The following is a 24,879-nucleotide window of genomic DNA, read 5'->3' on the forward strand; positions in this document are numbered from 1 at the left end:
ATGGGTAGTGTTGTTTGTCTAGAATCTCACAGTGAGTCTGTGTGCATTTGGGAACCACTGTGAGAGAAGCATTTGGTGTCATCGTGTATTTGCTGACAGATAACTGTTTTAACTTGTCATGTTGTGACGTTTTAGTAGCATTAGAAGACAGTTATGGCTTATGATTTGATTAAATGAGTCAGGTTTTGACAGAAAAGTGCAGTCCTGAAATATGTAGATTGTGTGCAATTCCCTTACCAGTTGCACTGTAGTGAATGAGTTTTGGTAAACTCCTAGGGATAGTGGTGCATGTCTAGAATCACTGTGTGGGTTAGTGTGTATTTGGGATCAGCGTGAGAGAAGCATTTGGTGATATCATGTATTTGCTTACAGATAACTTTTTTTAAACCTGTCATGTTGTGAAGTTTTAGTAGCATTAGAATCCAGTCTTTGCTTATATGTTGATTACATGAGTCATGCCTTGACACTGATGTGCTGTACTTAAATATGTAGATTGTGTGCAGTCCCCTTACCCCTTCCACAGTAGTGAATGAGTTTTGGTAAAGTCCTAGGATAGTGTTGATTGTCTAAAATCACACTGTGAGTCTGTATGCATTTGGGTAAGGATTGTGAGAGAAGCATTTGGTAACATCGTGTATTTACTGACAGATAACTGTTTTAAAACCTGTCATGTTGTGAAGTTTTAGTAGCATTAGAAGCCAGTCTTTGCTTATGCGTTGATTAAATGAGTCATGCTTTGACACTGATGTGGTGTACTTAAATATGTAGATTGTGTGCAGTACCATTAACTCTTCCAGAGTAGTGAATGAGTTTTGGTAAACTCATAGGGATAGTGGTGCTTGTCTAGAATCACACTGTGAGTTAGTGTGTATTTGGGATCAGTGTGAGAGAATCATTTGGTAACATCATGTATTTGTTGACAGATAACTGTTTTAAAATCTGTCATGTTGTGAAGTTTTAGTAGCATTAGAATCCAGTCTTTGCTCATATGTTGATTAAATGAGTCTTGCCTTGACACTGATGTGCTGTACTTAAATATGTAGATTGTGTGCAGTCCCCTTACCCCTTCCACAGTAGTGAATGTGTTTTGGTAAAGTCATAGGATAGTGTTGATTGTCCAAAAATCACACTGTGAGTCTGTATGCATTTGGGTAAGGATTGTGAGAGAAGCATTTGGTAACATCGTGTATTTACTGACAGATAACTGTTTTAAAACCTGTCATGTTGTCAAGTTTTAGTAGCATTAGAAGCCAGTCTTTGCTTATGCGTTGATTAAATTAGTCAGGCATTGACATTAAAGTGTAGTTGTGAAATATGTAGATTGTATGCAGTTCCTTTACCACTTCCACTGTAGTGAATGAGTTTTGGTAAGCTCCTAGGGATAGTGTTGTTTGTCTAGAATCACACTGTGAGTCTGTGTGCATTTGGGAACCACTGTGAGAGAAGTGTTTGGTAGCATCGTGTATTTGCTGACAGATAAGTGTTGTAAAACATGTTATGTTGTCAAGTTTTAGTAGCATTAGAAGACAGTTATGGCTTATGCTTTCATTATATGAGTCAGGCATTGACAGTAAATTGCAGTCGTGAAATATGTAGATTGTGTGCAGTTCCCTTACCACTTGCACTGTAGTGAATGAGTTTTGGTAAACTCATAGGGATAGTGGTGCTTGTCTAGAATCACAGTTAGTTAGTGTGTATTTGGGATCACTGTGAGAGAAGCATTTGGTAACATCATGTATTTGCTGACAGATAAATGTTTTAAAACGTGTCATGTTGTGAAGTTTTAGTAGGATTAGAATCCAGTCTTTGTTATGCGTTGATTAAATGAGTCATGCTTTGACACTGATGTGGTGTACTTAAATATGTAGATTGTGTGCAGTACCATTAACTCTTCCAGAGTAGTGAATGTGTTTTGGTAAACTCCTAGGATAGTGTTGCTTATCTAAAATCACACTGTGAGTCTGTGTGCATTTGGGTAAGGATTGTGATAGAAGCATTCGGTAACATCGTGTATTTGCTGACATATACCTGTTTTAAAACCGGTCATGTTGTGAAGTTTTAGTAGCATTAGAAGCCAGTCTTTGCTTATGCTTTGATTACATGAGTCAGGCTTTGACATAAAAGTGCAGTCCTGAAATATGAAGATTGTGTGCAGTTCGCTTACCACTTCCACTGTAGTGAATGAGTTTTGGTAAACTCCTAGGGATAGTGGTGCTTGTCTAGAATCACACTGTGAGTCTGTGTGCATTTGAGAACCACTGTGAGAGAGGCACTTGGTAACATCGTGTATTTGCTGACAGATAACTAATTTAAAACCTCTCATGTTGTCAAGTTTTAGTAGCATTAGAAGCTAGTCTTTGCTTATGCATTGATAAAATGAGTCAGGGTTTGACACTAAGGTGCAGTACCATGTGCTATTCTGTTCACTGTGGCAGAACTGAAAATTTAAAAGTTTTATCTAAGCACTGTCCTAGAAGTAGTCTGATTATTTAGTCAGTTTCTAAGTACCAAATAGACTGCTTCAAATGTCTATGCAGTATGCATGTAGTGTTCTAACATACTATACACTTGTCTTTTACACCTTCAATTCCCTAGTCAGTATCCATACACTTCCAGGAAATATCCTTTCACTTCCTTTGCAGTCCTCTAGAGACCAATTCAACAGCATGTACTAATCCATTCACTGTGCCAAAACCCAAACACTTATACATTCACCAAGACACTCTCTTTCCAGTACTCAAATGATTCAGTCACTGCCTAAGTATTCATGCACAGAGCCAGGTTTTCGCATATGGACTTCTTCAAACCCCTATCCACTATGCATGCAGTCCTCTAAACACCTACACGCTTGTCTTTCACACCTTCAATTCCCCAGTCAGTATCCGTTCACTTCCAGCAAACACCCTATCACTCCATTTGCACTCCTCTAGTGACCCATTCATCATCATGTACTAATCCATTCACTGCGCCAAATCCTAATAAATTCACCCAGGCACTCTCCTTGCAGTACTCTAATCATTCAGTCAGTACCCAAGTACTCATCCAGTGACCCAGGCCTTAGTATATGGACTGCTTCAAACCCTTATCCACTATGCATGCAGTCCTCTAACCACCTACAAAATTGTCTTTCTCACCTTCAATTCCCTAGTCAGTATCCATACACTTCCAGGAAATACCCTGTCACTCCCTTTGCAGTCCTCTAGTGACCCATTCAGCACCATGTACTAATCCATTCACTGTGCTAAAACCCAAACACTTATAAATTCACCAAGATACTATCTTTGCAGTACTCTAATCATTCAGTCAGTGCCTAAGTATTCATACACTGAGCCAGGCCTTAGCACATGGACTGCTTCAAACCCCTATGCACTATGCATGCAGTCTTCTAACCACCTAGACACTTGTCTTTCACACTTTCAATTTCCTAGTCAGTATTAGGGGTGGGCGGAATTTGCGGAATTAACCTTCGCAAATTATCGCGAGAATGTTTAAAATTATCGCGAACAAGCAGAAATATCGCGAAGATGCGGAAGTTTTTTTCCGGCATGTTCGCGAGATTTTCTGCATGGTTGCGGGTCGCCAACTTACCCATGTGGTTGCTTGCGGGCGCGGCCATCTTGTTTTGAGTTGTTCTCGCGGTGCATGATCGCGAGAAGAAAGACGTGATCGCGCGACGCATGACGTCACTGCGGGCGCGAACTGTCGCGAGACAGCGCAAATGGCTAAAACAATACAACATCTCATGGAGAACGCGACCGGATCAAGAAAACTTGTCGGCGAACGCAGGGATTCAGGTAAGGCGATCGCGCGCGCGCGAGAATGTATTATTTTACAGCGCGAGCAAGAAACAAATTATCGCCAAGCTGCGGAAACCGGAATTTTTGACATTTTCGCGCTCTCCGCGGAACGCAAAAATGTCAAATTATCGCAATTTCCGCGAACGGAACGAAATTTTTGCCCAGGCCTAGTCAGTATCCATACAGTCCAGCACTTGTGACTGACTTTGCACTCCTCTAGTGACTCATTCAGTACCAAGTACTAATACATTCCTTGTGCGAAAATCCTAGCACTTATAAATTCACCTAGGCACTCTCCTTGCTGTACTCTAATCATTCAGTCAGTACCCAAGTAGTCATGCAGTGAGCCAGGCCTTAGCACATGACCTGCTTTAAATGCCTATGCAGTATTGATGCAGGCCTCTAATCACCTACACAGTTGTCTTTCACACCTTTAATTCTCTAGTTAGTATTCCTACTCTTCTAGCAAACACCCTGTCACTCACCCAGTGTGTCTCCTTATAGTACTGTAATCATTTAGTCAGTTAGCATGTAGTCTTTTAGTGAGGTAGGCTTTAGGGCATGAACTGCTTCAAAGTAGTATGCACTATGCATGTAGTGTTTTAACGATCGTCACACTTGTGGTTCAGGGATATAGTTTCTTAGTCCGTTTTTATATAAAATGTGTTAGTACAGTAATGGAATAGTATAAATTTGGAAGTTATTAATATACATTTATTTGTGATTCTTTTTTACAGATACAGAACAGGAGTGTTTCTCATCTGTTTGCACTCTTCTTGTGCAAGATTGTTTGGATGAAGGGTGCTTAGGTGTTTCATCATACTTGCTGTGCCGCACGACTATTTTTTTGTTAGGATCCCCTCGTAACAGAACTCTTTGGCAAATCTTGCGAATGAAGAAGGTGGCATTGGTCTTTGTTTATCCCTTGGAAAAAATTTAAAATGTCCTCACCACTGATGAAAAACGTTGTGGGCGTGGTGCCTTCTGAAAAAAAATTTCCTCAGATTTGGTAAATATTTTAAAGCGGCAACATTTACAGTTTTTGTAAGTTAAACTTATAAAATTTTGTTAGCTGTATACATTTTATATATCTGTGATTTGTTTCTTGTGGTATTTTGTTAAGAATACCATGTTGTTTTTTTTAACAATCTTTTTGATTTTCCAGGTCTATCGTTGACATCCGTGGTTCCCACAGGAGTGTTCTGCTTTGTTGTTTTGTATTATTGTTGTTACATTTTGTTTATTAGTTTATTGTTTATATTTATGTTAATAAAAATATAAAGTTTGAAAATAGTTTATCGTTTATATATTTATTATTATAAAAAATAAAGTTTGAAAAAAAAAGTAATAATGTTTTTGGTTGTTCTCTTAACTGCTGTGTGACTCTTACTTGTTCTTATTACTGTTATTTGATGGAGTCCACCATGGTGTTAAATTTAGGGGCACTTATCGCTGGAATACTAGTGATATCTGCAGTTTGCACCAACTTCTGAATAGTGTGTTAGATTTATCTCAACTTTACTTCCGTTAAAGTGCTGATAATGAAATGGAGAGTAGCCGTTCCCGTGCAAAAAGACATGAGGTGCACCTTTGCGATTTATTCTAAATACTAAAATCCTGTATTGTATTGCACTGAGGTATTGGCTGCACTTACAGTGTACACACGAAATCTATTAAGAAATCTCATTGTATTTATATTGATTGGGAATAGTGCGTCAGGTGCTGGATCTTGACAAGATGCACTGCTCAGTTCGTATATTGTTCTGCACACGACAAAAATCACATCACAACTTTCACACTAATTGTAATGCGAAACAAATTCCGGCAATAAGACACGTTAGCACCAGGGATTTTACACCTGCTTTCTGCTGGTGTTAAGCAGGACAACTACCTGCACCATGAAAGGGAACACAGCCAAGAGCCACACCAGAACACCCTCAGGTGCCATAGAGTCAATGAGCATGATACAGGGATACCCATGAGGGCCAGAAGACTCATCTCAACAACCCCAGGACTGCCAATGACCCCCAAACCCATATCTTAGTAAGTGTGTCCCTGTGGTCATTGTCTTAGCATGATAGGCATGAGCCCTGCAACATCATAGTGTGCTGTCACCTCAGCGTTGGCAGTGAGCCTGGATGTGTAGCTACGTACACATCCTCCTGCATGCACAACTGGCGTGTGCTGGTCTGGGGTTCACAGGTCAGTGCAGGGGTGTGCCTATCTGGCAAGGGGAACGGGGTGTCTCGGACATGTCCGTGTACAGGAAGTGCGGTAAGTGTGTCTCTGTGTTCTGGTGTGGCCTGTTACAAGAGCCGCAGAAGTCGATGTTGTAAAGTGGCATGCACCACCTCCAAACGGCACTGTGATGTTGTTGTTGGAATGTAGCAGGACATGCGCAAATAGGCATTACAATGGCGTGCTGTACGAGTGCACGAGATACAACAGCTCACCGTACAAAAGTGTGGGGGCTCGTGGGAGGGAGGAGCAGCCGTTTGGCAACATAACACACAGTGAACTCGACCATGTGCCACATGCTGGGCATCTCATCCATGATGACAACGGTCGCAGACATCCCACAACACCAACGACTGGCCTTTGTACACATCCTGTAGGAATGCAGCGTGGTTTTCACTTCTATGCTCATTCAGTGGTGTGATGTTGGTGGGTTGTGTGACTTGTGCTCCTTGTTGGTGTGTTTCATTTTGGCCATTGTTTGTCTATACTTGTGCTGTACTTAATTGTGCATGTGTGCCATTCTGCCCATCTCCCCTCATTCCCCCACTCCCTGCTTCTTCCTCTTCCTCTGTGCTGTTGTGTCTATAATTGTGTTGCTGTACACATTAATACATGTAAAGAATACATTAGAATAGTTCCTTGATTCTTTTAGGTTTCAAAACTTCTCTATTGGTTTCTTTTTAATTTTCCATATGAACCGTTTTTTTAATATTCAACAACACGTAGAAGTCAGAAGTGCAACGTATTCTATCAACACACTTTCTAGAACACTCTACAACACGTGCAGGTTAAAAGTTCATCAATTTTTTAAAACTTTACGATATTTTTTTGTAACATTTTCTTGAACATTTAATGACACGTGCACGATTGTTTTAAGTTTGAACAGTGCCTTTTAAATGCAAGTAGCAGGTGTGGTTGAGCTGAGCAAATTGTATCCTATGATATGTACTCCACGTTGAAACTGCTTTTTCTTAACCAATCACAAAGATGCTTTTCCACAAAACTAATGTGCACCCTACTTTTAAAAAAGAATGCTTTTCATGATATCTTCAGAGATAAGTTATAGATAGGAATTAGCATTTAAAAAACCTTTGCAATTCACTAAAAAAAACATAGGTTTCATGCACGTTATAGTTAGGAATTGGCATTTAAAAAACCTTTGAAATTCACTGAAAAAACCAAAGGTTTCAGGCGCGTTATAGTTAGGAATTGGCATTTAAAAAACCTTAGAAATTCACTGAAAAAACCATAGGTTTCAGGGGTGTTATAGTTAGCTGGACATTCCCCTCGTACAAAACCCTAGAAAATTCCCCTGTTATAGTTAGTTCAGCTAACTATAACTTGCGCCCCCGCAATGCACTGCTGATGACGTCACATATTACATCACTCATGACATGGTCAGTGACATCACTGATGACATCACTGATGACATCTCAAATGACATCACTGATTACGTCATCCATGTGATAAGTTAGTGCATCTTCTCACACCCTAATATAACCTTTGATACACCAATTCAAAATTTCAGACGGCCATTTTGACAACCATAGATACTCCAATACCAATAACTACTCACCTACTCATTGACTTTTAGGTCTACATACATCTCCACTCACTCACCTGTACAGTCACTCATACTTACAGTCACTCTGTGCATTTATACACCTATATATTCACTCACACACCGCCAATCATCCATTGAGGTACTGATACATCTAGTCAGTCATGCAAATAATTAATCACAGTAAAATTTACTCACCTATACAGTTAAAAATACTCAAGTTCACTTACTCATACAAATACTAACAAATTCTGTGTCTTCCTGCAGAAAAACAAACAGCACATAACACAGATATCCTTGCACTATGGCGCATACAGCCACTCCCAAAATCACACACTCTCACATATAGATAATTATATACTCTTACACACATATACACTGCGTTTCACATATGTAGTTACTGACACATGTACAACTGATATATACATTCAATCACTAACACACCCATACATACACTCACCCAACCATACAGTCCATCACAGATGCACTCTTAAAAACATGCACCCACTGAATGACCCACTCACACATCTAGTCACAGAGTCACACACACCCTACCCACACAAACACTGAGGCACCCATACAGATACTCAGACAACCAATCAATAACCCATATAGACACTCCTATAGCTATTCACAAAACCATGCAGCCACTTATACACCAACACACAAACACATACAGACATTCACACAGTTTAGTCACTAGTCTGCAGTAAGCTACATTTAATGACTCACTTATAGACTCAGTTACGCACCTAGAAAATCATCCATTCACACACTTGTACACCCACTTATTTTTCAACAGGCCTTTCCCTATATATATTAAACATAATAAAACTGTTCAGAAACACATACTCAATGGATGATGTCATCAGTGATGTCATCAGCGATGTCATTTGAGATGTCATCAGTGATGTCATCAGTGATGTCATTGACCATGTCATGAGTGATGTAATATGTGACGTCATCAGCAGTGCATTGCGGGGGCGCGAGTTATAGTTAGCTGAACTATCTATAACAGGGGAATTTCTAGGGTTTTGTACGAGGGAAATGTCCAGCTAACTATAACACCCCTGAAACCTATGGTTTTTTCAGTGAATTTCTAAGGTTTTTTAAATGCCAATTCCTAACTATAACACCCCTGAAACCTTTGGTTTTTTCAGTGAATATATATATATATATATATATATATATACACACACACACATATATATGTGTGTATGTGTGTATATATGTGGCTATGTACATATATATTTATTTACATCCACCAACGGACACTCACAAGCGCACAGTACGCTCAGTCATCTCAGGAATTCTGAAGAAAGTGTAGGGGTGTGTTAGGCAGTATTTAGATGATGAGGTTTTTTATTGCATACAGTGAATGCTTTTGGGCTTAGAAAGCTGTTCTTGAACATAGAAGGCTTTACCTACCAGGGCACATATTACATATAGGGCACAATGTCCTTGGTTGTGCCTTAGTGTATCTTTAAGCAGGTACACCTAGTAAAAACAATGACAATGCGCCATATTAAAATGAATATGCATTCCCCAGTGCACCCGCAAATTCGCAGTGCCCTGGGGAAAGTGTATTCAGTGAAATACAGAACAGCAGCTTCTAAGCTGCTCTGTGTTTCTTGGTGCAAGCAGCAACTTCCCTGCACTTGAAAGAGGGATTAGAGATCCCCCTGCAGGTGGGTGTACTGAGTGACTGCACCCACCTACTGGTATGTTTGGGGATCCCCCCCAGAGGGCTGCAATCACCTTTTTATGGTGCTTTTCTAGTGCACCCATGTAAGGGCATGTGCCTCTGCACCAGCATCCATAATACGGCGGGGGAGGAAAAGCAAAATTATTTCCTCATTTGCATGGGGCCACCACGCCATGTAAAGTAGGGAATACTCCCATGAAGATTGTGCTTGCACCACATTTTTGCATTTTTGCTAGGGTTATCAGTATTACAGACAACGGTTGCATCCCCCCGCCCCCCCACCCTGAGGGCACTATGTGTAATATGGCCCAAGGTGATATCTGTGTCAATTTCAGTGAGGGCTTTGCCTATGCAACAACAGGGCTGTAGCTTATTAAATAGCTTTTAGTATATTTTAACGATTAATCTAACACCTATGATCTTGTTATTAAATTCAGTGATTATTATTAGTGAGAGGTCATCATTCAAGACCAAGTCATGTAACGTCCTGTGTGTCGTCAAGCTTTCACCAAAAAATATGATGTCAATTCCCTACCACTTTTTTTGTGAGGTGTATGCATTGTTACAGTGACCCTAACTGCATTTACATTGGCTACAATGGCACGTCCTCTTATAGAAATATTTTTCTCTTCTAGGCACAGTCCCAAAAGTCATAGATTCTGTGACTTGGCACGTCACCACATTCGAAAAAACTCCAAAGATGTCCACCTATCTCTTGGCGTTCATAGTGTCTGACTTTGATAAGATTGAAAAGATGAACAATGAAGTGCAGGTAAAGCCAGCGAGCATGTGAGGGCATACAGGTGGGCCTTTAATTCAGTATTTAGGCTAAAAAGGGATCCCTACTTTTCAGATTCGCATCTGGGCTAGGAAGAAGGCAATTCAGGAAGAGCAAGGAGCATACGCCTTGAATGTAACTGGACCAATTCTGAATTTCTTGCAAAGTTATTACAAGGTGCCCTACCCACTTCCAAAGTCAGGTAAGCAGCGATTTATGAAAGTTCAATTTAAAGTTGTTTTTATGAAAAGGAGTTCAAAAGAGTCTTGACTGTAACAATCACATGCTGTTCTTCTCATAAATGGCTCAACATTGAGAAATAAGTTCCATAAAATGTTTATGTTGTAAATAACAAAAATTAGCAAACCCGCAGAATAGGTGCATGTTTATGTACAGGTTTTTATTTATTGGTAGTTCTGAAGGAGTTTTATTATAAATATATTTTTGATAATATACAAATTGTCGGTGTTTAAGTGCTGAGTTGCAACATTTTCAAAATGTCAACACTTTTTAGCTGTATCCTCCCACATTAACATTGCTCGTTTCATCAGGAAAAGGAGCTAGATGCGCATGGGTAAGTAGGAGAAGTTAATGGAGATGCTACATTAATATATTTATGGGTAGGGTTGTATAAAACTATAGAACGGCACGCAAAATATTTGAAATATACACCCTTTATTTAATTCCCCTGCATAGTGAAATTAGTATACAAAAAAATATCTCAAATTCAGTCTACACTTCAACCTGAGAAATCAGTAGATTTTGCTATTCGCTATTGTGACCCCTGTTCCTTCCAGAGCCGGATTGGGAACCCAAAGAAGGCCTGGCAATTTTCGTGGACTGGCCCCGAACCCCCGGGCGGGGTGCAAGAATGAAGCACTGCTGTTTAACAAAACCAAATGCAAAAAGAACCGTTGATGAACCCTTCAGCCCCCTCTTCAGCCAGGATAGCTTGATTCCAGTGGCATGGAGAGCACGGGATTCACGTCTGAGCATACCCGTCCCACTCGGGGTGACAAATGCAAAAAGAACTATTGATGAACAGAATGCAGAACAATGTCATACATTCACCCCAGTACAGAGATCTGGGCCAAAATCCATCATTTTTTTGCTCACCATGCCATTCCAGTTTGGACCCAGCCATATGCAAATCAGTCTTGGCCCTGTGCCCTATGGGAACAGTTAAGCCCGAACTGGCAGGCCAGGTCCTCCTTGGACTGGAAACAAGCATCCTAGGACCGGTTTCGGGGTATCACTCCTCTTCAGCCAGGATAGCTTGATTCCAGTGACATGGAGAGCACGGGACTCACGTCTGAGCATACCCGTCCCACTCGGGGTGACAAATGCAAAAAGAACTGTTGATGGACAGAATTCTGAACAATGTCATACATTCACCCCAGTACAGAGATCTGGGCCTAAACCCATCGTTTTTTTGCTCACCCTGCCATTCCAGTTTGGACCCAGCCATATGCAAATCAGTCTTGACCCTGTGGCCTATGGGAACAGTCCAGCCCGAACTGCCAGGCCAGGTCCTCCTTGGACTGGAAACAAGCATCCTAGGACCAATTTCGGGGTTTCACCCCTCTTCAGCCAGGATAGCTTGATTCCAGTGTCATGGCGAGCACGGGACTCACATCTGAGCATACCCGTCCCACTCAGGGTGACAAATGCAAAAAGAACTGTTGATGGACAGAATGCAGAACAATGTCATACATTCACCCCAGTACAGTGATCTGGGCCTAAATGTTCACCCTAAGTTGGCAGGGTATGCCCAGACGTGGGTCCCTTGCTCACTTTGCCACCGGATTCAAGCTAGCCTGGCTGATGACGGCTGATTAGCCAGAAACCGGTCCCAGGATGCTTGTTTCCGGTCCAGGGAAGACATGGCTTGTCAGTTTGGGCTGGACTGTTCCCACGAGGCACAGGGTCAGACTTATTTGCATATGGCCATGTCTGAACTGGGGTGGCAGAGTGAGCTAAAGAATGATGATGGATTAAACCCAGATCAGTTGACTGGGGGTGAGTGCTTGTCATGTTCAACACTCCGTCCATCATCCCCTTCGGTTTTGCTTTGTTCGCCCTAAGTTGGCCGGGTATGCCCAGACGTGGGCCCCTTGCTCACTTTGCCACTGGATTCAAGCTAGCCTGGCTGATGATGGCTGATTAGCCAGAAACCAGTCCCAGGATGCTTGTTTCCGGTCCAGGGAAGACATGGCTTGGCAGTTCGGGCTGGACTGTTCCCTTGAGGCACAGGATCAGACTGATTTGCATATGGCCATGTCTGAACTGGGGTGGCGGAGTGAGCTAAAGAATGATGATGGATTAAACCCAGATCAGTTGACTGGGGGTGAGTGTTTGCAATGTTCAACACTCCGTTCATCATCCCTTTTGGTTTTGCTGCGTTTAACAAAACCGGCCGTAAGCATTGCTGCTTTTATTATTGAGGGCAGACATTTCAGCATCTCTGCAAAACCGGCCCCCAGTAGCAAAACCGGGTACCACTGCTCCAAATTTGGCCCCCACCCTTCCAGCCTCCTGGGCAAATGCCTGATGCCTGCTACGACCAGTCAGGCCCTGCCCCATCCATGCAGTGAAATGAAGCCATGAGGAGATAGAAGGACAGTCTGAACATCCCACTGAAGAGGTACTTCTCTAGTCTCTTGTGGGTCTTTGTACATCTTACTTTGCTTGTGAGAACCACACAAACACCCCTAAACTGCCCAAAACGGTTACGCTAGCATAAGGAACATTTGAGGGATTAGCATTAATATGCGAAATGTTATTCACAAACTGGGACCTTTGCCACTCGTTAATTGCCGCCCCTGTTTCAGAATGTAGATTGATTAATCAGTCATAGTTGTCCCCCCCCCCCCCATAGGTTGCAACTGTCTACAGTATTATTTTTGGGAGTCTGAATGCTTAGGGAAGATTTCAGACATTCAGTTGTCAGTTGAGTATGATGTTCCAGGAATAAATGCACTAACTTGACAGACATTGTGCACACAATCTTTTATAAAAGGTATGTTATACAACCGCTTAAATTTGGCCAATGAAGGTGCCCTATGACAACACACAAAGCTGCCCTGCCTGCTCCTACAAGGGTTGTAATGTAGTTAGAAAAGGTCCAACCTAGGGCCCTAGTAAATATAGAGCGCTCTTTCCGTGTTTGTGTCACGTGAATTCAAGTGAAATATGGAGCAGCTGCTTCTAAATTGCTACGTTTTTCACTGAGCAGGCGGTAACCTGCCTGAAATTTTAAGAGGGCAGAGAGATTCCCTTGAAGATGGGTGCAGTGAGTGACTGCACCTTGTGCAAGGTGATATAAGTAAGACCTGCTGCCTGTCCTCTTAAATGTGACCTTTAAGACATTTTAATTGCTTTCAAACACTGGTTAGAGGACATTTTTTAGCTTTTCTTTAAATTTGGTAGATTTGTGTGCAATTGCTAGCCTGCTCTTTAATTAGTTATTACTGTGATAGTAGGGTGTTATTGTATTGCTTACTTTTGCCACTGCTTTTTGCTCCTCCTGGTGTTTTCTCATCCTGAGAGGCTCCCGCTCTGTTCCGCCGGGGCTGTGTGCGGTATGTGCAGAGGGTGTTGCTACGTCCTTCAGGCTCCCCCAATTACATCCGGGCTTGCTCCTGGTATTTCCATTGGTGCACAGTCTAGTCTTTCCCGCCACACTATTTAACACATGCTACACATTCTAAAGCAGATGCTCAGCGGGCGCGCCAAAGCCAAACCCATCTGCGCCCGTCCGCGCCTGGACCGCGCCCAGGGCCAGAAACCGTGTCTCGATTGAGTCAGGTCCCTTAAGTTATTCAGGTAAGAAATTACTAGACCTTGCTCATAAGATTCCTAGCTCTGGCTGCTGCCGTTTCACTCTGGGCAATGATCTCCCACAAGAGAGTCGGAGCTGTGCGTGTGTTTTTTTCTTCCGGCAGAACTGATGGTCAGGGCATGTGAGACTAAAGGTATGAAGTCCAATGTGAAGTGTCGAGAGACCTCAGCTTTGGCAGACTTGTGCTGCCGTCTTATCAATGTTAGATCTCTAGCCAAACATAATTATGAAATAGCGGACCTCATCTCTTACTATAATCTGGATGTGCTATTCCTCACTGAAACCTGGGCAGCATTGGACCCGGACTTTGTGATAGCAGCACCTCCTGGATTTTCATCCTTTAGGGTGGACAGACCCATTAAGAGGGGAGGTGGGATAGCTATAATTTATCGTGAGAAATTTGAAGCCACCTTTACCTCAGCTCCCAACCTCAATTGCAAAGCACTCACTTTGCCCTTGAAATGAATCCGAAAAAAACCTTCAGAGGTATTCTTTTATATCGCCCCCCAGACTCGAGAGGCAGTTTTATTAACAACTTAGATTTCGTTCTTGAATCCATTTTCACCACTAATGAGCTCACAATTTTGGGGAATTTAAATGTCTGCTTAGAAGATCATGTTGATAAAGACACAGTCACTCTTATAGATACCTTAGAGACTCTAGGACTGTCACAGATGTTGCACAAACCAACACATGAGATAGGACACACATTGGATGGCATATTTACTTTAGAATCGACCCTAACAGAAAAGGATATTTATCCCCTCACTTGGACAGATCATTCCATAATTCTATTTGATCTTACCATACCGAAAGCACTGGCGGTGGCAGCCGCTAGAGCACTCCAAACCGTTCAGAAAGCCTGGAACAAAACTGACGAGGGTACGCTGAGATTCAACTGGGTTTGTCTTGGCCCACGTTAAGTGCAAATCCAGAGTTGGTGGCTAGCGAATATACAGACTGGCTCAGTGAAGCTTTTAATGTTACGGTACCTACTTGTAAAAATTCAGGTAACCGCAAATTACCCTCTGCTCCTCGGTTCACGGAGGCACTGCGCCAAGAAAAACAAAAGTGCCACAGACTAGAAAGACGTTTGAGAGCACAATACGATCAATTGGAAAAAAGCAACTATAAGTCTACACTGGGTAAATATAAAACCATGTTAATCCCCTGAAAAGGGGCCTTTTTTACCAAGCAGATTGAGAGAACCAAGAACTCAACTTAAGAATTGTAGGGGGTAGTTAAGAAGCTCACCGCCCTGCCCAGTAGGAAGGCCACAGAAAGCAATCAACACTTCTGCGATGATGTTGCTAACACTTTTAGAAATAAAGTCAATAACATCTATGATTCCTTTGAGGCCTCCCTCTCGCATGAGATAACTGAGGAAACCCCTAATATTGACCCTGGCAAAAATGTGCTTCTGGGCTTTTCCCAGGTATCCAGTGAGTTAGTGGAAAAACTTATTAAGGAAATTAAATCTGGATCCCCTTTGGACCCTTGTCCTCCCATAGTACTGAGAGGTTTAGTAAACAAAGTTAGTCCTATTCATACGGAAATCTTTAATGCCATGTTCACTTTGGGAATTTTCCCTGCCTTATGGAAGGATGCATTGATTCTTCCATTGATAAAAAACAAATCTGAATGCATCTAACCCAAGCAATTACTGTCCCATCACCAAGCTGCATTCTCCAGCCAAGATAGTAGAGAAAATCATGAATCAACAGCTAGCTCAATTAAGATCAAGAGAACAAGCTACTTGATTCCTCCCAATTTGGCTTTTGTCTGGAACACAGAACAGAGACTGCCTTGATCAAGGCTACTGAGGTGATTACGGCAGTGGTGGATAGAGGCGTTGCTGATGCCCTAATTCCCCTCAATCTGTCGGCAGCTTTCTATACTGTTGACCATAATCTGCTACTGTTGCGCCTTGAAAAATTAGGGATTAAAGGGCTGGCACTGTCCTTGCTATTGTCTTCTGTGACAGAAAGAAGACAAACAGTGACCCTGGATCACTTTAAATCAACCCCTCGTTGCTTGGCCCATCCCTTTTTAACATTTATGTGTCGGAACTGGCTCCTCTGATCCAGCAGTTCGGCTTCAGTTTAACCTCCTATGCAGATGACACACAGATTGTGGTAGCTGCTTATAAAGATCAAGCCTCCCCGGAATCTGAGTTTCAAAACTTTATGTTGGAAATTAATAGTTGGATGGGCAAACATTTTTTTAAACTTAATTCGGGGAAAACCAAGATAGTGATCTTTGGTAATCTCCAACCTAGATGGGATGGCGGTTGGTGGCCAGTTGAGATGAGAGAACTGCCTAAACCAGTAGATAAAGCAAAGAATTTGGGGGTACTGATTGATAACAAAATAGCAAGTTGTGTCAAGTTTAAGATGCCATGCTTAGCCTATAAAGCCTTGAATGATATGGGACCTGCGCTCATAAAAAAAATTTCTGTTGGTATCATCCAGGCAGACAGTTATGCTCTACGGGTACTAGGCTTCTTATGGTTCCTAGGATTCGCACCTCCAGTTGGGGGGGCTGAAGCATTGGTTATGGCACGGCCGAACTATGGTATATGCTGCCAATGCATATTAGGTTTGAAAGTTCACTAGCCTCATTCAGAAAGAGTATTAAAACCTGGTTATTCCAGAACTAGCTTATGGTACTTTTGGGCTTACTTTAGTTTCAGCCCCAAGACACCTGTGGGTATTCGTACGCTCAAGAAGTTGCACTAGCATAACATAACATGACTGGGGGTCTATAGGACCCCTTACTCCCTCTAGAGGGCTTACAGTGCCCCTCCTTTATGTGGTGCACTGGAGCCCCAGGGGTGCACAAAGTGGGCCCATATGGCCATTGCGCCCCCCGGGTAAGTTCTATAATATGACCCCTGGAGTCTACAATCAATGTTATGCACCTTGTCGACAGAAGTGCTATTTCTTCCATTGTCATTAGGTTTGGCATTAGCAAAGACTTTTTGATTTTACGAAAATTATATGTATAATATACTTATAGGGTCTTTCCTCTCCACCCATTGGTCTGTTATTGCGCCACCAACATTTTTCTTCTGTCCTTTATTGTACAGGACAATGGTTAAGTCCACCTAAACCACTGGCTAACTTCACTCTGAGTAACAGCATTCTACACTTTCATAAGACACACATCAACACACAAAGTGCCAGGGACTACTAACTATGGCCATGTGTGTTTTCCGTTCCCAAAATGTTTTTTTTCTTTTAGCTACTGGTTTTGTTTTAGATTGACAAGGGCCCTTGCTTTCCCAACAATGAAGTGCTACAAAAACTATTACAAAACAAAACAAAAATTGACAAAGCCAAAAGGTGACCAGCCAACAGCATGCCCATTGCCTTTGCCGGGGGCATGCTGCAAGGGTGTGGTTTGGCGTGCTTTGGATACACAGGGGGCTTTCTGTGTGTAGTTGCTTGCAACAGAACTGCGTTTCATTGGGGGCTGGAAGCTCCAGCATGATTGTTGCAGTCCTAGATGTGCTATCTTGATACATATATGTTTGGATAGGACCCATACATTAACTGTTAGATCTGAAACAAGCTTGCTGGACCAGCTGAAAAACTGTCTTCCATATGCATGTATTTATGTATTCAATGTAAACTTCCTTTTGTTCTCTTTTGTAATTTCCAATAACCATTTAATTTTGGAAATAATCTTGAAATGACTTTGATGTTATATTTGTCTTTGAGGGTCTATTGTAACTCAAAGTTTGGATGTCATGTACAACTCAGTTTGCCCAAGAAAGATATTAAAGAATGAGTCTTAATTATTTGATACAGTTAATACAGGTAAATCGTCTTTGAGAAATTCTGATGTCACTTCTGCCTACAGTAACTTCCAAGAATGTACTTGTACTACCAGAATACACAATGTGATGTTGATTTAAAAAATACCTTTTATGAAGAAGCAATTGAAGGTCCCAGGACCCTTGCTTCAGACACATTGTGGGGGATGTCAATTGCCTGAGCAGTGCGTGCATAACAACACTATCACGGTATTTGTTATGTTCAAGACCTAGTTCTTTAACAATTGAAAGGACACATCCCTCTGCTTATAAGGATGTCTCTTGTTACAGAACAGGTAGCTCTTCCGGACTTCAGTGCAGGAGCAATGGAGAACTGGGGCCTGATCACTTATAGAGAGACAGCACTCTTGTACAACCCATTGGAATCATCTATTTCGAACAAGGAGCGAGTGGTTACAGTGATAGCCCATGAGCTCGCCCACCAGGTACTGTGTTCTACAGCTCTTCTTTTTCTGTCCGTGCCTTTCATACAATAACACAAAGTCCCAGAATACTTTTGATTTGATGCATGTGTGACAGTTTAGTGAATTGAATTTTCAGGTATGAACTAAGTCCAAAAAGATATATACAGTAGGCAGGGATAAGGAAGAGAGATATGATATCTCGACATATATTGGGAAAACAAATGTTCTGCTCTGTGTCTGTATGCAAAGATCATAAATAAGCATTACCCATGAGAGAGGAATCCGCATGGCTGTTTTTCAAAATGGAAAAGCAATATTGGAATCAACTTATTAGCAATCAGAATATAAAATGAGAAGAGATCATTTGCAGGGCACCATGATATTCAATTATTTGAGATATCATATAGAAACATGTTCTTCTTTTAATTAATCCACTAAGAAGCACAAATTGAAAGAAGAAATAAGTCTAAATTTGTGGCAATCATATCAGATCATTTGTGGTATTGTTCAGAAACATCTAAAAAAATCTGGAAATTGGCATGTGCTTACAGTAAAACACATGCCGTTTTTTTCATTTTGATGACTTTATTTGATTCACTTTGCAAAGCATGTCAAGTAAATGTAATTCCAGTGCTATATTCTGGTTACTGAGCATATGGTACAAGTAACTAGTCAAATGGTACCTTTATGCAACTAGGAGAGGTAAAGCTAATATCACCACGACATTTCCATTGTTCAGTGTGGTAATATACCTGGTGGAGTTCTTGGACTACCAACATGTAAGCTATTCCTTGAGCTTGTGAAGGTCTTGTTTGGGTATGAGTAAAGATGTAAATGAGTTCCTGGTCCTTTGGCCTTTAGGAAAGCCAATCAATATGACCTTGGATCAAGACATATGTGTGTTGTATAAGATATGTATAGACAAAACAAAAATAAAAATGTATTTAAAGTTCTGTAGATAAAAAGCAGCTGTACCTTAGTGTTCTGTGGAGAGCCAGTGTAACATAACAAGTTAAGGAAAGGCCTGGTAATTTTGACCTGAGCAGATCTCTAATGAAAGCATTGCCTTATGTTATCACCCTTCTATTGTTCACAGCATATTTCAATGTTTTTTACTTTTTTCTAACCCGTCTTTGGTTGTATTGCTTCTCTTCAGTGGTTTGGAAACCTAGTGACTCTTAAATGGTGGAATGATATCTGGCTGAATGAGGGTTTTGCTTCTTATGTTGAATACTTGGGAGCTGACTACGCTGAGCCATCATGGAATATTGTAAGTACTCAGAAGAACATTACTGATTGAATTGTAATGACATGGGTCAAAGAGTCCAAAGAAGGGTGATAAATATATCTAATACTGGATTAGTTACCTGTTATGCAGAAAATACAATAAGAAATACCCCTTGTCTATTCCAGATTTAAACAAAGGCAACAATCTCCCCAAAGAAGGTATTATGTGTAGATTGTACACAACTTGCAATTCAGTCAATAGCTATTGGATATGTCACAAGGTGTAAATTCATTAGGTTGACATAATCACAATAAACAAAACCTCTGAACTACTTTGAAAACCACTTTCCGATAGAGGTCCTGCAAGTAAACAACTGTACGGTAATATGTTTATTGCCCACACCTGGAAGTCTTAGGGATAGTGATGTGATTATGATGATAATTCACTGGCATACTAAATATACCAGTAATAAATCACTGTATTTGTTTAATGTCTATTTCTTCTTGCTTTAATAAGAGTACATTCATATTCAAAGGCAAAATCTTTGATGTTACGTTCTTGTGAACCTTTCAAAAACTCTTCAAAAGTCATGAAGTGCCATTGTTAAGGTGCATTTTCTGTGTTTGAACTCACACAGAAGTGTGAACGGTTATACTAATTTCCATGCCAAGTTACATAGGCAAGACGATTAGAAATAAATTAAACAATTGTGAATGTTTTTGTTGTAGCAAATTGTTCCAGATGACTTTCCCTAAAAAGCAGACTTTCAATTATTTATTTATTTTATTTACTGAGTTTTTTATAGAGCAAACATGATCCTTACAGGTATGAGAGCACTGTACATCAGGAAGGAAAACAAACAATAGTATATAAGCGACTCTTTTGGGAATTAGAACATTGTACATCAGGAAAGGTAAAGCAAGTATAAGGCAAAGAGTATACAAGTGCGGTAGAACAACAAAGTGAGTATAGGGACTTAGGTTGACGTTAATTGAGTCTGGGTTCAGAGTAGTCATTTAGATAATATGTGGAGAGTCATCATAGAGAAAAAGGAATGTTTTGTAAAGGGACCATTAGACTTGTGGGAGCGTGGGCCATGGAAGGAGAAGGTCTGGGAAAGTTTGCATTTACTTTGGGGAAGAAATCTGTTAATTAGTAGTTGTTTGACTCTTTGTTTGTAGAGGACAGTTGAGGGGTTTGATCTGGTCTCAGGTGGAAGTGAGTTCCAAATTTTGGAAGCAATTCCAGAGAAGGTACGCTTTATGTTTTCTTTTTTAAAAAAAATGTTTTTGCTTTAGTGGATTTAACCCAGATCAGATGAGGCACAGGGTCAGACTGATTTGCATATGGCCATGTCTGAACTGGGGTGGTGGAGTGAGCTAAAGAATGATGATGGATTTACCGCAGATCAGTTGACTGGGGATGAGTGTTTGATTTGCTTAAACTCTCCATCCATCATCCCCTTTGGTATCGCTTTGTTCGCACTAATTTGGCAGGGTATGCCCAGACGTGGGTCCCTTGCTCACTTTGCCACTGGATTCAAGACAGCCTGGCTGATGAGGGTTATGAACCCGAAACCGGTCCCAGGATGCTTGTTTCTGGTTGAGGGAAGACATGGCTTGGCAGTTCGAGCTGGACTGTTCCCATGAGGCACAGGGTCAGACTGATTTGCATATGGCCAAGTCTGAACTGGGGTGGTGGAGTGAGCTAAAGAATGATGATGGATTAAACCCAGATCAGTTGACTGGGGGTGAGTGTTTGATTTGCTCAAACGCTCCATACATCATCCCCTTTGGTATCTCTTCAGTAGAAGGGAGCCTGTGCTTCTCAGAATTCTATTCTCACCCAATAGCAAGAGTTTCTTGGCCATGTAGATAGGAATGTTGTGGTGAAAAGCTTGATGAGTTTAGCATGCAATTTTTAGATGGATCTTTGCTCATAGGGTAGCCAGTTCAGTGCTTTGCTGTCTGGGTTGATGTGACCGCTTTTTCTGAGCCTCTGTTGAGTCAAGCTGGCATGTTAAAAGTTGCCTTCAGAGGTTCAAGTTTTGCTTTTGGTAGACTCACAAGAGTAGCAATACCGTAATCTAGTATGAAGATCACTAGAGCTTGAATCACTGTCTTGAGATCTTCAGTCGGAATGAAAGGTTATAATTTACTTAGTGCCAGCAGTTAGTAGTTGGCACCTCTGGTGGTGACACTGTGATCCTATATAGAGAGATGATTGTCCAGGATTATTCCTAGATGAATGTATGACGTTACTACGCATAAATTTACAATGCAGTATTTTACATTGAGTCCGTTCCAACGCAAGTCGTTCCAACGACCTGCGTTGGAGGGCGCTGGACTTAGGAATAGTATGATTTACTATTCCAACTCCAGTCTACATACAGTAGGGAAGGTGTTGGAATAGTAAATCTTACTATTCCTTCGGTTAGAGCGCCATCCAGTGCAAGTCGTTGTAACAACTTGCGTTGTAATGACCATGATGTAAAAGCATTGCGATGCAATGCCCGCGTTGTAATGGATGTTTCCCTTTCTAGATATTTTGCTGAGATTATGATGTGTGCAGTACAGATCAGATCTTTTATGTGAACAAGCCATTCTTTAATGTTATGAGTGTGGTTGAGTGGAGAGATTAGGAGGAATTCAGTTTTTAGAGCATTTAGTTTGAGGTGGTTACAAGTCAGCTAGAACTGAGTTTTTGTCAGAGTGTTGTTAAGGATACTAATGTCTTCTAGGGAGTCGATTTTCAGGTAGAGTCTAATATCGTCAGCATAGTTGGAGGATTTCAGTCAGGGGTTCCATGAGCAGGTTGAAATGGGTGTGGGAGAGTAAGGAACCTTGAGGGACACCAATCATGACTGGCGTCTGGATGGATAGCGTGTGGTTGAACATAACTCTTTGAGATCTGTTATGTAAGAATTAGGAGAACCATTTTAACACAGTACCAGAGATATCCATTCTGTATTCAAAAGGTTCTCATGTTTAACAGTGTCTAATGCAGCTGACCTGATGAAGCAGAATAAATAGACAGGATTTATTCTGGCCAAGAAGTCTCAGGGCATCGTCGACATTATGGACTATGGCAGTTTAAGTACTGTGACCCGGCCTGAAACAGACTGGTATTCGTCGGGGAGTTGGATTGGCTCTATGTGATTACAAAGTTGGCAATGTACGCATTTGTTCAGGATTTCATGCTGCATGGATTGTGTTCCTACTAAACTCAACACATAGAAATCTTCACTGTTAATGAGCAAGGGCCCGATTCACAGAACTAACTTAAGACAAAATCCTAAACTTACTACCATTTTGGTATTCACAGAAGGCACTTACTCATTTTGGTATTCACAGAAGACACTTACTCACTTCGGTATTCACAGAAGTTAGGAGTCCTAACTTTAGGACTCCTAAATGCCTTCTGTGAATACCGAAAGTCTTAAAATTAGGATTTTTCTCAGTTTAGGAGTCCTAAAGTTAGGACTCCTAACTTTACTACTACTAAACTGAGAAAAATCCTAATTTTAAGACGTTTGGTATTCACAGAAGGCATTTAGGAGTCCTAAAGTTCGGAGTCCTAACTATACTACTACTAAACTGAGAAACATCCTAATTTTAAGGCTTTCGGTATTCACAGAAGTCATTTAGGAGTCCTAAAGTTAGGAGTCCTAACTTTTTTACTACTAAACTCAGAAAAATCCTAATTTTAAGGCTTTCAGTATTCACAGAAGTCATTTAGGAGTCCTAAAGTTAGGAGTCCTAACTTTACTACTACTAAATTGGGAAAAATCCTAATTTTAAGACTTTCGGTATTCACAGAAGGCATTTAGGAGTCCTAACTATACTACTACTAAACTGAGAAAAATCCTAATTTTAAGGCTTTCGGTATTCACAGAAGGCATTCAGAAGTCCTAAAGTTAGGACTCCTAACTTCTGTGAATACCGAAATGAGTAAGTGCCTTCTGTGAATACCAAAATGAGTAAGTGCCTTCTGTGAATACCAAAATGGTAGTAAGTTTAGGACTTTGTCTTAAGTTAGTTCTCTGAATCGGGCCCTATGTCGCTACACCATCCTCAGGCAAAAGAATATTGAACCATAGACTGCTGTATTTATGGTAAATGCTTAACATATCGATTGAAATTCTATTTGTTTGTCATTTTATTAAAAAATAAATTTAAAATAATAATGTTGGGAATTGTGGGAAAGATCCATGATTTATTAAAGTTATTTAGCCTTCAACACTGGTGGTACTGTTGGTTTACAACTTGGATTTTTACTCATTGTTTTTTACAGAAGGATCTAATAGTACTGAACGATGTCTACAAAGTGATGGGGGTAGATGCATTGGCATCTTCTCATCCTCTCTCATCGAAGGAAGAAGAAGTCAATACTCCAGCAGAGATAAGTGAACTCTTTGATGCCATTTCCTACAGCAAGGTGATCATTTCTTTGTCACAACCACAATGTCTTATTCTATTAGAATCAAAATATTTTTTCTATATTCAATAGTAAGCATTTGTTTCATTTCTTACATGGCTTCACTGTGTTCCTTGGCAATCAGGCAACTTATATTTTTTTCCTGGAATGGCCTTATCTCAGGACATAAAATGATAGGCTTCTGGTTGGTGCAAGTAAACGGTACTGGAATAAGGCACATTCATCTTTTCCTTTAGGTTGTTCAAATGTACGTTTTTCATTTAAATATTTATATATAATTTAAGAAAGTATTTATAAACTATACAGACTGATGAGTGCCTTTCGTGATACTGACCAATGCATATATATGGGCACCTTTCATATTAGCAATAACTATAAAATCATTGTGATTTCTGAATCTTACGTTTTATCCTGCCTAAGCTTTAAATCTGCATATCTCCGGTTCTACTGATCGGATTTTTGTTGTTTTGGCTTCGTTTTTTTATTAAAAAGTACTTTATGTTTCTAAGGACCTAATTATGAGTCTGGCATACTGAGGACCACCAGACGTGTGACACTGGCGGTCCAACTGCCCCATTACAAGTTGGGCGGTCGGACCACCCTGGGATCACTGCCAGGAAACCTCAATTGCCTAGCGGTGGCACGGCGGTCCTGAGGACACTCTGCTTGGTGGGACCACCACGGTTCCACCAAGCATATTACGAGTTTCCTCTCCACCACGTTCTTCATGGCAGTTCCACTGCAATGTAAAACATGGCAGAGAGGAAACAAAAGGGGCCCTTCTGGGCCCCCAGGTGCCTCACGCCATGTGGATGCACACAGCTGGGCATAACATTTGCCCTCCTGTGTGCATGCACACCAGTTCCTGCATGGCATGGATGTTACAGTCCAAGCCGTGCAGACATGTTGTGTGGTGTTCCCATTGCAACTTTTTTTTACAAAGGCACCACCATGGACTTTTAAATCGTAATCTGGTTGGTAGACATCGGTGAGCCTCGGCTGTGCGGGAGCGTGGCAATTGCAGCCCATCCGCTCCCACACCGCCAAAACTT

At 41.1% G+C, this 24,879-nt stretch overlaps 1 protein-coding gene across 1 annotated transcript in view; it reads left to right on the forward strand.

Moving 5' to 3' along the window:
* Positions 1-24,879, forward strand: part of LOC146860509 (aminopeptidase N-like) — a 368,609-nt gene that overhangs the window by 22,461 nt on the left and 321,269 nt on the right. Inside the window, exons 3-7 of the mRNA XM_085644421.1 lie at positions 9,937-10,073; positions 10,155-10,281; positions 18,029-18,183; positions 19,319-19,432; positions 23,684-23,827. Of these exons, the coding sequence (XP_085500547.1) occupies positions 9,937-10,073; positions 10,155-10,281; positions 18,029-18,183; positions 19,319-19,432; positions 23,684-23,827 (677 nt within the window). The remainder of the gene's footprint in view (positions 1-9,936; positions 10,074-10,154; positions 10,282-18,028; positions 18,184-19,318; positions 19,433-23,683; positions 23,828-24,879) is intronic.

Source organism: Triturus cristatus, chromosome 3_1 (genome assembly GCF_964204655.1).
Source record: "Triturus cristatus chromosome 3_1, aTriCri1.1, whole genome shotgun sequence".
Lineage (NCBI taxonomy): Eukaryota > Metazoa > Chordata > Amphibia > Caudata > Salamandridae > Triturus > Triturus cristatus.